The 15,477-nt window shown below is 36.3% G+C and overlaps 1 protein-coding gene and 1 long non-coding RNA gene across 2 annotated transcripts in view; one reads left to right on the forward strand and one right to left on the reverse strand.

The window, feature by feature from the left end:
• LOC131960358 (uncharacterized) overlaps window positions 1-15,477 on the forward strand; it is a 134,171-nt gene extending 118,694 nt beyond the window's left edge. Inside the window, exon 2 of the long non-coding RNA XR_009389648.1 lies at window positions 15,201-15,477. This is a non-coding gene — a long non-coding RNA (uncharacterized LOC131960358). The remainder of the gene's footprint in view (window positions 1-15,200) is intronic.
• LOC131960357 (troponin I, slow skeletal muscle-like) lies at window positions 2,327-5,842 on the reverse strand. The gene is made up of 6 exons (XM_059325532.1): window positions 5,825-5,842; window positions 4,874-4,915; window positions 4,628-4,759; window positions 4,438-4,527; window positions 3,162-3,344; window positions 2,327-2,458 (listed from the first exon to the last, which is right to left on the reverse strand). Exons 1-6 carry the CDS (start codon window positions 5,840-5,842, stop codon window positions 2,357-2,359), a joined length of 567 nt encoding a protein of 188 aa, XP_059181515.1. The 3' UTR covers window positions 2,327-2,356.

Raw genomic sequence — 15,477 nt, forward strand, 5'->3', positions numbered from 1 at the left:
ACACGAATGGATCGCACATCTGGAACATTTGTTCCATGTGAAGGTCGCTCTCATCAGAGCCTATTTATAGAGTGTGTATCGAGCCCTGGCTTGCTGTTCACTATCAGCCTGCTAAACTTGACTGCAAGAGCTCGTATGTCAGCTTTTTATCTACACACACACACACACACACACACACACACACACACACATACAGTGGAGGTTGATGATGGGACAGACAAAGAAAAGGATGTGACTTTTCATCATCCAGATTTCACAAAATCATCACATTTTAAAAAGACTTTGCTGTATGTAAGAAATGTCAATCATCCGTCTATAACCAGCCCATAAAAATATACAATACACCAGGGGTGTCAAACTCTGGCCCGCGGGCCAAATTTGGCCTGCAGTGTAATTTTATTTGGCCCGCGAGCCAATATCAAATTATTATATTATTATTGTACTATAAAAGCTGACCCGCCGGTATTATACGGCACATGTACCGCTAATACTACATTTATTATTGTTATTTTATTTTTAAATGTATTAACCTGTTGAAAAACTTTATTTTGATATTTAAATCAGAAGGATGCAAATAGAAAAGAGGCATACGATTTTAATTTATTTTTTATTTTATAAATTAATGACATTGATGTGTTTTTTATTTGAAATTTGATTTTGCATGTCTGCACTATTTTGTTATATATTGTATGTTTATAAGCGTTGCTGGTTCCATATTTAATGTTAAAGCAAAACATGTTTGGTATATATTAAAAGGTTTATTTGTTCAAAGTTGGCCCGCGATTTCATTCAAGTTTTACATTTTGGCCCATTGTGTATTTGAGTTTGACACCCCTGCAATACACCAACTGAAGCTATTGCTGGTGATGCTGTCATATTTCAAATAACAATGGCTGGGCGACAACAGCCAGGCAACACACACTGACAGAAGAAGCACACGTATGCATGCAATGTGTAGGATAACAATGGCAGGCGGTTTTGCTTTCCAAGGCTGGGAGTTACGGAGGACAATATCATGGATAAAAATACTCTAACGAGGTCTTTCAGAGTCAAAGATCCAAGTCACGTCCATTGTGGTCTATATCTATCATCGAACAACTGAATAATTCTAAATTTAACTTATCAAGCTGGACTGAAGGATTAGTTCTATTCAGTGGTGGAAAAAGTATTCAGATCCCTTAGTAAAAGTACTAATACCACACTGTGAAATTACTCCACTACAAGTAAAAGTCCAGCGTTCAAAACTCACTGAAGTAAAAGTACAAAAGTATCAGCATCAAAATGTACTTTAAGTATCAAAAGTAAAAGTACTCATTATGCAGAATGGACCCACTCAGATTGTTTCATATATTCTAAAAATATTGTTGGATTATTATTATTTTTGATGCATTTATGTACGGACCACTTTAATTATCCAAAGGTAGGGCTCATTTTTACTACTTAATATACTCTTATGATGTTCAATTTAAAACATGTTAACATGTTAGCAAACATTTCATATTAATTATGTTTTATGTTAAATCTTGAACTGAAAAGTCACTAAAACTGGCAGCTAAATATAGTGGAGTAAAAAGTACAATATTTGCCTCAAAATGCAGTGAAGTAGAAGTATAAAGTAACATAAAATGGAAATACTCAAGTAAAGTACAAATATCTCAAAATTGTACTTAAGTACAGTACTTGAGTAATTGTACTTAGTTACATTCCACCACTGGTTCTATTTAACTTTGAAAGTAAATAATCTCTTTTTTTCACCATTCTTTCTGCAATGATTAAAGTATAATACTTCTGCTATTATCAGATTGGAGATCAAATTTCTGTGTCTGCAAGATCTATTTAAACATTTTGAAGTTGAATTTGGCTAGGTAACACCTGTTGCGCCCCCCCGGCTCCCCCTGCCTTGACTTATCATCTTCTTTTTTTAATCCACCCTGAGTTAAGCCGCTTTCCATCCTCTTAACGTGCCGCACATAAACCGACGGCTGCCAGTGAAATGAAACATGATAAAGTCAAGTACGGATATGGAACATCAAAGACTGAACTTAATTCATATGCGCTTTTATTGTCTTAAGATATCATAATAAAACAAAAACGTTGTTGGTAATAATAAAAAAAAAAGCTCTCTATTCCTTCTACACTTTTCTTTAAGTGCTTTGAGTCATTGCACAGAAAATGGCCATGTAGCAAACAGAGGTACAGCTCATGTACTAGGGGTTAGACATGCTTATGACCTTAATTCCTACAGTTTTCAAGTCACTTAGCCGTCAGATAATTAAATAATTCTGTCTAGACAACTTCCTTTTCCATGCTCTTCGTTGACCAGCTTCATCGTCTGCAGGACTCCTCACAGAGAGTCTCACTTGTCTCCGCTGCCTGTGTCGAACATCTTCTTGCGGCCCTCCATGCCCGACATGGCCTCCACGTTCTTACGCCAGTCGCCCACTTCAGAAGTGAGCACCTGGAACGAAAAATCTGAATTAAAACACATCCTCTCCCAAAAGACCACGCCTCAGGCTAAATGTTTGGTAGTCTACACTGCAAGAAAAAAAAAATCAAAACTTTCAAGGCAACAAACTTCGATAAAATTTTAAGTTGGACGATTAAACTAAATATTTTAAGTTTTGTTTTTGAGTCTCCTCAACTCTGAATTCAGATTTTTGTCAACTCAACTGTAAGTTGTACTTTAAATTGTAATAACTTTTAATCCTTACTTCTGCTATCTTCTGCAATGTGCTGAATTGGCACGATTGTAACGCCGCTATGAAATGTCAGCTAATGTTGCAACCACAATTTTGAGTTAGCATTGATACGCTAATGGCTACTCTTGTAGCTGTAACAAGCAGCGCCGCTAGCATCAGTTAGCCGCGAGCATCAGTTAGCCGCTAGCTTTCGCTAATGAATTTCACCACTTTCCCGCATTTCACAACAAAGAAATAAGAGTTATCAGAACTATTGTCCCTTGTTGTGAACCCCAACTTAAAGATATAAGTAACAACAACTCACCAACTTGTTTTTGAGCAGACAACTGGCTTCATTTGTTGTGCTAACTTACATTATTGCCCTAAATGTCAATAATTTATATTTCCAAGTTTTACCAACTTAAATCACTGTTTTAGGCCAAAAAATACAAGTTGGCTTTTTTGCAGTGAAGAAACCCGTACCTTGTCCGTCTTGACGTCTTCCTTCTTCACAGACTTGAGGTTGGCTCTGAGGTCCATGGAGCCCTTGTGTTTGGAGCCCAGGAGAGCTCGCATCATCTCATCTGCCGACACCCTCACCTTCCTCAGGGCAGGCTTTTTGAACTTGCCCCCAAGGTCCTGTATCTTCAGCTTCAGCTCATGGATCTGAAAGATGTGACAGAATATAAGAAAGATTTGATCAAATATAGCCTCAAGCACAGTGGTGGAATGTAACAACGTACATTTACTCAAGTTCTGTACCTAAATACAATTTTGAGGAAATACTTAAGTATTTCATGTATTCATGTAGTATTTTATGTAACTTTATACTTCTTCTCCACTACATTTTGAGAAAAATGTTGTACTTTTTATCCCACTACATTTAGCTGCCAGCTTTAGTTACTTTTCAGGTCAAGATTTACCATAAAAACATGGTAAATTTAAAGTGATTAAACATTATTTTAATTAGTAAGTAGTTTAAGTAGGTAAAATGAGCCCTACCTTGAGAAAACACAATATATATATATATATTAATAAATAATATAATAAACAGGAAATTCTAAATAAAAAAGACAGTTTGCAGAATCAAACCATTAAATTATAGCCATATGGATTAAATGTTTAGGAATAATTAGTATAATTAAAATAATGTTAACAATTTGATACCAATTTGACTGGGGCCAAGTACGTTTTGAATGCACTTTGACTTTTACTTGTAGTGGAGTAATTTCACAGTGTGGTATTAGTACTTTAACTTAAGTAAGAGATCTGAGTACTTTTCCACCACTACTCAAGCGGTAGTTCCAGAGTTCAAGCTAACTAAAAAAGTTTTCAGCATTTTTTCGTCTGTAAAGACAACAAGTAATGGCTGCAGTACTTAATCTGGTCTCGGTCTTGAGTCTAGTCCTGAGACCTCTTTTTTTAAGTCTTGCACGTGTCTTGTGCCTTGTTGGACATGGAGTTGTCTTGGTCTCGGGCAAAATTTTGACCTTTAATTGTATCGCCCCCTTCTGGCTGATTGGGGTCGTATTTCTTGGCCGGCATTTGCACACAACTTCCAATTATTGTTTAAAATTTAATGTGTCTATAATGTACTAATCTCACCGGAATTTGCAAAAAACCTTCCAGAAGAAGATTAATAATGATTTTTTAAAAGCCCTTCATAGGCTTGAATCAGTAAATATAAAAAACAAGCAGACAAAAGAAAAATCTGATGAAATTTTTGCTCATAAATTGAACTATGAGTTAATAGACTTACATCTTTATTGTGTTTGCCCACTTTGTATTCACAGTCATATCTCTCCTCGTCCACAACATCAATTTTTGAATGGAGCTGCTTGCATAAATTCTGCGAGGGAAAGGAGAGTTTAAAACATATTACTCAAACATGCTCATATATTTTCTGCTGCTGTAAAAAGCTGTTCTTCCTTGTGGTTTATGAGCCTTACTTGTAGTTCATCCAGTGATAGTCCAGACATTTGCAAAGGGGGCAACTTGTCTCCTAGGTAGCGCACTTTCTCCTCCTCCCTCTCCTGTCTCTCCCTCTCCAAATCCTCACAGGCTCTTGTGAGGAGGAGCATCTGATTGGGAAAAAACGGATACCAATCTTCTTTGTACATATATAATATCTTATATAATATCTTATATAATATATGGCAGTGATTCCCAACCAGGGACACTTCTGCATTTCTCACCTTGAGGGACAGCTTACGAGAAGCCGTAATCTTCGACTTCGGCTGTGGAAATAGATATTTTTCAATATTATTTTACAACAAATGTGTTCTTTATGCACACTGTTCATTGCACCTTATTTGTTTCACAGCATTTCATTCATTTATACTGCATATTCATATTTATTCTGCACTGGAATTCTACTCCTTAATACATACTCCTTCTTTAGACACTTTATTTTTATTTTTACATTACATTTTATTGTATTTTTATATTTTATTGCTTGAAGTATGCCTAGTTTGTTTTTTTTATTTAATTGTGTTGTTATTGTCTCTTTGTGTAATGCTGCTGCTACACTGTAATTTCCCAGCTTGGGATAAATAAAGTCTATCTATCTATCTATCTATCTATCTATCTATCTATCTATCTATCTATCTATCTATCTATCTATCTATCTATCTATCTATCTATCTATCTATCTATCTATCTATCTATCTATCTATCTATCTATCTATCTATCTATCTATCTATCTATCTATCTAAATTAGACACTTATTTGTCATTGATCATTCATCAAACATAATTATTGGAATTATTCAGGTGTGTAAAGAGTCACATGGACAAAAATTACAATTACACCTTGAAATATAGCATAATAAATGTAGTTTTTAAGGACTCTTATTTTGGAGATTCCTGCCTTCTCATACAGCTCACCAGTGATACATGACAGAGTCCATCAACTGTTCCATATACAGTCAAATATGTACTGAAAGACCTGTGAGCGCCACCACTTACTGCAGCCGCATGTGTAAAGATAATGCTTTATTATTAGGATGAAGTCAAGGGTAAAGCTCTCAGTGATGCTGATAACTACTCCTGGCAGATAACGACTGCCAGGTCTTTGACATGTGCATCAGGACACTGTGTCCCCTCTCCATGCATGGAGGATTAACACTGGGATATAGCTGGCTCACCTTATCTCTGAGATTCATCGCTCCGAGTCTGTCGGGCTCCTGAAACCCAAAAACGGAGACAAATGAGGGCGATGATGCCTCAGGCAATTATTACATGAACATAAAAACTGTTTCATTGATTTACATAGTGAATGCAGCAGTCAATTTTACAAATATGAACCATGGAAGTGGCATTTAGGGATAGAGGATTAATTTTCTTACCTCTCTTTACTATAATCACACAAACAAACAACACACGAGAGACACAGAAGTGTGTATTAATACAGTTTAGCGGTAATGTGTCACCACAGTGACTCACAATGTAATTGTACCCATCAAGAAGCCAAATAGCAAACAATCCTCAACATCCCTTGACAGGACGATTAAAGCAAGGACAATTTTTTCCAATATATTCATCATTATCCCAGGGTTTTTTCTTCAGTATGACTACCTACACATCAATACTTAAAAAAAAAAAATTTCTCAATCTGACAGAACAATGACAGCAGTATTCAAAAGTAAATTTGGCAAATCAAATATTCTCATTAGGCTGAAATATTCCACAAATATCTGGTAATAAATGTTGTCAATACACTTCATAAGTAAAGGATTAAGCACTGTAAATCTGGTAAACCTACTATCTATAATAACAGTTATACTGGAAATACATCAGACCAGAACAAAAAAATTAACAAGCAATTAAACAAAATGTAAGAAATATCTGAAAGCCTTAAATATTGTCATAAAGCAATGGCTGTTTTATGGCTGACAATTTTTTCCAATATATTCATCATCATATCAGGGTTTTTTCTTCAGTATGACTACCTACACATCAATACTTAAAAAAAATAATCTCTCAATCTACCAGAACAATGACAGCAGTATTCAAAAGTAGATTTGGCAAATCAAATATTCTCATTAGGCTGAAATATTCCACAAATATCTGGTAATAAATGTTGTAAATACACTTGATAAGTAAAGGATTAAGCACTGTAAAACTGGTAAACCTACTGTCTATAATAACAGTTATACTGGAAATACATCAGACCAGAACAAAAAACATAACAAGCAATTTAACAAAATGCAAGAAATATCTGAAAGCCTTAAATATTGTCATAAAGCAATGGCTGTTTTACCTGTGAATGGGTGTCTACAAAGATGTAGAAAGTCAAACACTGGCTGCTGGAGACAATGGGCAGCTTTTTATGGGAGCTGTGTGGCGCATGGACAGCAGATATAACGTCGGGCCCCAAGAATGTGCTGGCACGGGACCAAGCATGAAATATCACCTCCCCTGACTCTGAGGCAACACAAGGGGAGGGTAATAATAAAGCATGAGCATTACCTTAATGGTATTATCTCCTATTGTGTGCAATAATCTTTTTGTTCCCCCTCGGATCCATTGGAAAAATACATCAGTGCATATATATACGACACATTATTACTGACGTTTTATTTCCTTTCCTAACAAGATTTGGTGAATATGTAGCTGGAGTCAGAAGCTGCTTAGCTTAGCTTAGCTTAGCTTAGCTTAGCATAATGACTGGAAGTAAGTGGAAACAGCAAGCTTGGCTTTGTCCAAATTACAAAATCCACTTACCAGCACATTTTTCAAAGCAAATTAATAGTATAAAAACCAAAGTGAAAAAACTTTAATTTTATGGGAGGGTAGCTGGATAGTCACTGGCTAACTGGCTGCTCTCTTAATATTAATTGTAACACAAGAATAGTATCTTATTCAACTTTAGCAAAAAAGAAAAAAAAAGGGATTAACTATAAACTGTAACAAAAAAATAATAACAATAATTTAATTACATTTGTGAGTATGAAGACAAAGCAACAAATTCTAACTAATGTAAAGCTGAATTAGCTTGTTGCTAACTGTAGGTATAAATGAACATTAGCGCACTTTTTCTGCCCCCTGGTGGTAAAGTAAATGTTTAAAACAATATTTAGTTGGAAAGGCAAGAGGTTAGACTTTACTTTTACACAATTAATTTAACGTAAAACATTGCATGATTATTTATATTTAGTTAAAGTGAAATTTTGTTCGAATGTTAGCCTATAAATGGCTACAGTTTGGCTAAGTGGAATGATTTATTATTAACCTCTTAGCAAGAAAACAAATTAACTGTATACTCTACAGTGAAATTAACTTGTAATCTTATCAATGGCATTTATGAGGTAGGGTAAAATGAATAATGAGACAAAACTGAGTCAAGAAACTCTAGTTAATGTTAAGCTAGGCTACTCGCTAGCTTTATTTGAACATTAGCATCAGCTTTTGCTGTCTGTTGTGAAGACAAAGAGGAAGCAAATGTTTGGATAATATTTGGTTAGAAAATTCTGAAGTTAGACTTTAATGTTACACCATTAAAATAACCAAAAACATTACATCAAGAACCTAGCTAATGTAAATTCTTAATTAGCTGGCTACTTGCAAGCTTAAAGTATTGCCAAATCATTTATATTAGTAGTTTATTAGTTTATATTAAAGTCAAATTTGATAGAATGTTAGCAAAAATTGTCCAAATATTGGCACAGTTCTGCTAAGTGTAATGTGAGAAAGGTATCTTCTTATCTAACTCTTGGCAAGAAAGTGAGTAAAACTTAAACTGTACTGTAAACTGAACATATAATCTAAGTAATCATGAGGTAGGGTAAGAAGAATAAAGAGGCCAATAATTAAGTAACAATGTATTTGATGGGTAGACATAGCAAAGGCACACAATGATATTCTAAAAATAGGTTGGGCCTCGTCCCCGTTGTCGGCAACTATCAGATTTAAAGAAACAATTCACTCAAATTATTTTTCTTTCTTTTTTTCTGGGTATTTAGTCACACAAGTCATCCAGTAGCTACAAAGGTTAATCGCAGGTTGTACATATCTTCATTGTGGCCACACAGAGGCTGTTAGCGCCTGTCACTACCTCTGATTTATCCATGCACAAGTGTAGAGTGACATTATCAAGGTTAAATAACAGGAATTAGCTCCTGTGACATTTGATCTGCTCTAATCACAGTTATTATGATAATAATACTGCTTGGTTTAATTATGTAGCGTCCCAAAATAACACGAGGTTGTTCCAGTTTTGCCACATTGGCAGAGAAGTTCATCATCAGAGGAGGAGTAGGTGGAATAGCAGGTTTGAAAAGCTGCTACAGTGAAGATATATAATTTATTGTCTCGCATTAAGAAGATAGCAAACACAGATGGAAAACGATGAGACACAGATGAATTCTATCCAGATCTGCTTATCACACCTATTGTTAGCTCGCTGCAGTGACAGATGTTCTGCAAATGTTCTGGTAGTGACTAATAGACAGAAATAAATTTAAACAAATGTCCTCAAGGGAAAGACATGCAGAAAGCTCAAGATTATGTATCAAAGATTATGCCTGTGATTCCAGCTGAAGTGGTGTGTTGTATTTGACAATGCAGTGGTTCCACAGTCCTCAGTTTGTTTAATAGTTCAAATAAGTGATAATAAATATGAACCTCTGACTCAAGTCTTTAGAATTATTGTATTCATTGTGAAAATATATGCTTTTTACACTCTACTTTCTCTATTTTATCCACTTCCAAGTATTCAATAAAACAATCTTACAAAACTAAAAGAACAGATTTCATGCAGAACCTATTTCAAGCAAAGAGATACCACAGGTGACTGAGAAGAAATGACAATTTTAACATACTGTAAAGATGACAAATGACAAAACCCTGTTAAGAAATCTGTTGAATTGCAAGAAATATCTTAAAAGCATAGCCTACAGCATGGAAAAAGTCTACAGCACAATAATTACAAGGTGGAAATGTTTAAAAGCTGCAAAATAGTCATTCCATCACCCTCAGTTGTCCTGTCTAGCAAATATGAGCATGCTAAACTAAGATGGTGAAGATTGTAAATGTTAAACCTGCTACCATGTACAAGGGCTTAAAAATGAAGCCGTTGTGGAAGTGCAAAAAACAACAGTTCCTCAAATGGCCACTGGGGGCTGGCTCCAAACATGAGTGAATCGCCATAGACCCCCGTGTTAAAATGTTCAACCTTACAGCAGAAATAAACATGGAAGGGGATGAATTTTTTTTACTAATAAATATATTAATGCTTAAAGTTACACATAATTAAGAGTGTGGACACTTTAAGTGACACCACTTTAAGTGGGAACTGTAGCAGGGGGCGTGTTTTAGCTCCACCCATGTTCCACCTCTTTGCCCAATTATGGATTAACCAGAAGTGATGAGACACCAACACTCAGTACGTTTACATGACACTGGAAAAAAAACAAATTATTGCCTTTATCTGAGGATAACTGGACAACTGAAGTGCATGTAAACATGTTAGTCTGACTAATGTTGGAATTCTCCAACTCCGATTAGGATACCCAGATATTGTGATTGGAATAGGATTTTTGCTGGCATGTACGACAAGACAACGCATGTGCGCATGCTCCGTATGCTCCAAGCCCCAAGTTGGCATATGACCCCAGAACAAAAACATCCGAGAAAACCGGTCACATTAGCCAGTCACATTAGCCGGTCGCAGTAGCCCGAGTCATTAGCTGGTCACATTAGCCGGTTGCAGTAGCTGGTTGCAGTAGCCGAAGTCATTAGCCGGTTGCATTAGCCGGTTGCATTAGCCAGTTGCAGTAGCTGGTTGCAGTAGCTGGTTGCAGTAGCCGAAGTCATTAGCTGGTTGCAGTAGCCGAAGTCATTAGCCGGTTGTCGGTTGCATTAGCCGGTTGCATTAGCCAGTTGCAGTAGCTGGTTGCAGTAGCTGGTTGCAGTAGCCGAAGTCATTAGCTGGTTGCAGTAGCCGAAGTCATTAGCCGGTTGCAGTAGCCGGTTGCAGTAGCTGGTTGCAGTAGCCGGTTGCAGTAGCCGAAGTCATTAGCTGGTCGCATTAGCCAGTTGCAGTAGTTGGTTGCAGTAGCCGAAGTCATTAGCTGGTCGCATTAGCCGGTTGCAGTAGCTGGTTGCAGTAGCTGGTTGCAGTAGCCGAAGTCATTAGCAGGTTGCAGTAGCCGAAGTCATTAGCCGGTTGCAGTAGCCGGTTGCAGTAGCTGGTTGCAGTAGCCGGTTGCAGTAGCCGAAGTCATTAGCTGGTCGCATTAGCCAGTTGCAGTAGTTGGTTGCAGTAGCCGAAGTCATTAGCTGGTCGCATTAGCCGGTTGGAGTAGCTGGTTGCAGTAGCCGAAGTCATTAGCCGGTTGCAGTAGCCGAAGTCATTAGCCGGTTGCAGTAGCCAGTTGCAGTAGTTGGTTGCAGTAGCCGAAGTCATTAGCTGGTCGCATTAGCCGGTTGCAGTAGCTGGTTGCAGTAGCCGGTTGCAGTAGCAAGTAGTAGTTATTCAATTTTCTCAGTCACATGTAAACTGGGACAAGGACAGAAGTCCGATGAGACGCCAAAATCAATTTTTAAGCATAGCTCGATTATCTGTGTGTGTAAATACTGACTGAGCTTAATCTTCACTGCACTACATCCATATTATATAAGGGCTATGGTTTCTATGTGATGACACCACACAGTATTATGAAATTATAGCCTTCATTTTTTCATTTATAGGCCTTTGTCCACTCTAAGACCTCCTCTCTTCAGTTGACTTTGCCTCTGTGTGTTTTTGTATTTACATCTGCTGTCAACAGTTCCTTGGCCTGACTTGATCAAGATTTCAGAGCATGAGCACCACTAATCTCATCCTGAGCTCTGAAACTTCTTACAAATCTCTTAACCCCTGAGCATCGAGTTTCTCTTCTTTCCACTGGCTTATACTGGAATAAAGCTGATGCAAGTGCTAAGGTGTTTTGGTAAACAGAGCATCAGCTACAAGGACATCCGCAGAAGAGTCACATGGAGCGGGGAAGAGTCCATGTTGAACCTTTGCTCTCAGTGAGTTGTGAGGGCTTCTCAGAGATTACGAAAAAATTTGTCTGGAGGAATAACATGTTCTGACTTAGCAAGGAGATTTTTTTTGTGTACGATTTGAATCTTCTTGCATTTGTCACCTTGAAAATATATTTTTTCTTTATGCCTTTCCCCCCCATACAAATATCTAACATAAATATTAAATGTAAAACATGATAATATGTATATAATGTATAATAAGAATAATAATAGAATTACTTGTCACTAATATCCAAAACAAATATGTAATAATTATGCATATATATTTGGAATAAAAACCTGCAAAAATGTCAATTTTTTTCTTTTTTTTCTTTTCTTTTTTTCTTCTTTCTTACTAAGACAAATTACAAAAATTAACTTGATTGACAAAATTCATAAAAGAAAATTAAAAAAGAAAAAAATATCTTATCAAAACAACCCAAATTGACTGACATCCGCTGGCTTGCGCACAAAAATAAATTAATAATAATAATAATAAATGAACATGTCATTTTTTTATCTTTTATGCACCAGGCTCAAAATATACAGGAGAAAAATATTTTAGACTAATATATTAATAATAATAACATTAATATTATTATTTGTATTATTATTGTTATTATTATTATTATTATTAATAATAATAATAATTGTAATATAGTCCATTTATATAGTGCTTTTCTAGACATTTAAAGATGTTTAACAGAAAATCTATTTAAAAAAAATAAAAATAAAATGAACTTAAAATCATCAAATTTAACAAATGCATGAAAAAAAACACCAAAAATATATTTTTCTCAATTAATCACAAGTGTATAATATATTCATGAATTTAATCTTAATATTTTTCCAGGGTTCTCTATAAGATATATAATCTCTTTGACATATGCCATCAAAGTTGCTGTTAATTAGCGCTACAGTGTCAGAGACCATCCGCTGTTGTTTCCTGCCACTTATACCTCAGAGGAGCTGCAGAGACAATGCCTCAGCGAGCAATGAGAGGCAATAAAAGAATGAAGACGGGGGGGACAACAAATGTTCTGTCATCATTTTTTTCCCCCTGTGATCCTCAGCAGGTGGGAGAGCTATTTCTGCTGCAACCCAACTCCCTCCTGTCTCCATACAGACACAAAAAGAAAAACACAGAGAGGTATCAGGGAAGTGCTTGTAATGCACTTTTGATTGTCATATTCATAAATAGGTGGGTGACAGCTCAATGTGTCGCCTCGTCGTTCTCCTTATGTGGTCGTAAATCTGAACTCATTTTGAACCTTTTGGGGTTGAAAGAAAGAAGGCTGCCTTATTCTCCGAGGCGTCCTGTCCACTCGTGGTCTTTAGAGGATTCCAGTCCGTCCTCAACTGCTCTTTGGAGCCTTGTTTGTTTTTTCAGTTGTTTGATATGTAATCCATCCCAACCCATTGTCACGACCCGGCCAGCTCGGCCATGAGGTGATTAGATGTCCACTTTGAGCTCCGCGGTATCATCTGAAACCTCTGTGTATTGTCCGTAACATGACCCAAACAATGTTAAAGACTGTTATATAAAGATACAGTGGGTACAGTACACTAAACGTACAATGCTTTAGGAACACTGAGACTTTCATTCTCAATTTCATATGCTCAGTGATGGAAAGTACATTGACTTTTAAGTAACTTACTTATCGTCTTCAATTTAATGTATTTATCGGTAACGCTTCATAATAAGGTCCTTAATAACCATTAATTAACAAGTAATAAGGCATTGTTCTCGCTTTAGATCCGGTAGTTGCAAAAAGCATAGTTAACTTATAGTTAACTTATAATAGATGAGCAATAAAGTATATTTTAATATCAATAAGCAAACAAAAAAAGATTAATAAAGGCATGGCAAAGACATAATGGGTGGGTCATGGGTGTTTTTAATGCCATTATTAACACTTATATAAGCTTATAAACACACAATAATGTTAATAAGCATCTTGTAAGGACTTACAAGGGCCTTATTACTTGTTAATTAATGGTTATTACAAGGACCTTAATATAAAGCGTTACCTATTTATCTATCTATTGTTCATACAAACCATGACCACAGCATACAAAAATGTTTCTTATTTGCCACAATGTAACGTGCACATGGCTACATACAGTTAACTCTATTAACCTTACACATTATAGTGGATGATTGCCTGCTTTATTTACGCCAACGCTAGTTTTTCTTAAGCACTTATATATGTTGTTTAATTCACCAAAATTTTGAAAACAAATCCTGCAAAACCACCAACAGTTAATATTCCAGCAATCCCTGAGACAAACATTTAGATTCATTTGATTTCTTCCCTTCAATGAGTTTGATATACCATTATGTTTTTTGTTATTAGCCAATGAATTGAGTTGGGGTTCAAAACAAGGGACAATAGTTCTGCTAACTCTTATTTCTTTGTTTGGAAATGCGGGAAAGTGGTGAAATTCATTAGCGAAAGCGGCTAACTGATGCTAGTGGCTAACTGATGCTAGCAGCTAACTGATGCTAGTGGCTAACTGATGCTAGTGGCTAACTGATGCTAGTGGCTAACTGATGCTAGTGGCTAACTGATGCTAGCGGCTAACTGACGCTAGCGGCGCTGCTTGTTACAGCTACAAGAGTAGCCATTAGCGTATCAATGCTAACCCAAAATTGACATTTCATAGCGGCGTTACAATCGTGCCAATTCAGCAAATTGCAGAAGTTAGCAGAAGTAAGGATTAAAAGTTATTACAATGTAAAATTATAAGTTAGTACAACTTACAGTTGAGTTGACAAAAATCTGAATTCAGAGTTGAGCAGACTCAAAAACAAAACTTAAAATATTTAGTTTAATTGTAAAATTTTATCGAAGTTTGTTGCCTTGAAATTTTGAGTTCACCCAACTTTTCTTTTTCTACAGTGTGAATGCCCCACTGCTGTTTCAAAATATAGTTTTATTCTTACATCTAATAAATAATCTTTTCTTAATAATCAGAACATTATGGTATTAATATCTAACAAGCTGCAGGTGTTTGGTTTTTTTCTCCACGAGTCCAGATCTCTGCAGCCGTGCCCTCCTCGTCACACTCTCTGGATCTTGCACAGATCTCCATGGTAACCGGCTGTTTGGACAGGGGGCACAGAGAGCAGCTGACACACGGCTGCAGCCAAGTGGCCTGCCATGACATCCCTCCGCCCGCTGCTCTAACCTTCACGCTGCCGCCCAAGATTCTGGACCGGGGGCAGCGGGTGTCCTGAGCAGCCAACATTTCTCAGCTACCGTGCACTTTCATCAGCCTTTATATCCAGACGGTCTTCATATTGTGCAAGCACCTAAAATGAGATGTGTTTGCATCCTTAACCCTATAAAGCCAAGTGTATCATATTTGATTCATAAGTTTTTGAGACCTCTACATCATCAGTGTGATATTTTTTTTCCTGAAAAACCTGATGAATACATGAATTGATGATTAAAAAAACTGAGAGACAAATTTCACAAAAATACCAGATGTAACAAAAATGATTTGCAGGTTCCACTGGTGGATCCGTCATTGCTGCGTGAAAACTTCATATCAGCAGATGTATGATGTTGTTTTATATGGAAAAAAAATATTTTGTTTGTTTGAGGAAAATGTTAAAAGGAAAGTCAAAGTTTTATTTGGTTAAAAATATTAGGTTTTATGTGATTATGTGAGTTCAAGAAAAGCAAATTGTGAGCAACAAATTGCACAAAAAGACCTGATGTATCAAATATGATCCAAATTAAATTCATATATGAAAATTGATATTGAATTGAAAAAAATGTTA

Source organism: Centropristis striata, chromosome 22, assembly GCF_030273125.1.
Source record: "Centropristis striata isolate RG_2023a ecotype Rhode Island chromosome 22, C.striata_1.0, whole genome shotgun sequence".
NCBI classification, from domain to species: domain Eukaryota; kingdom Metazoa; phylum Chordata; class Actinopteri; order Perciformes; family Serranidae; genus Centropristis; species Centropristis striata.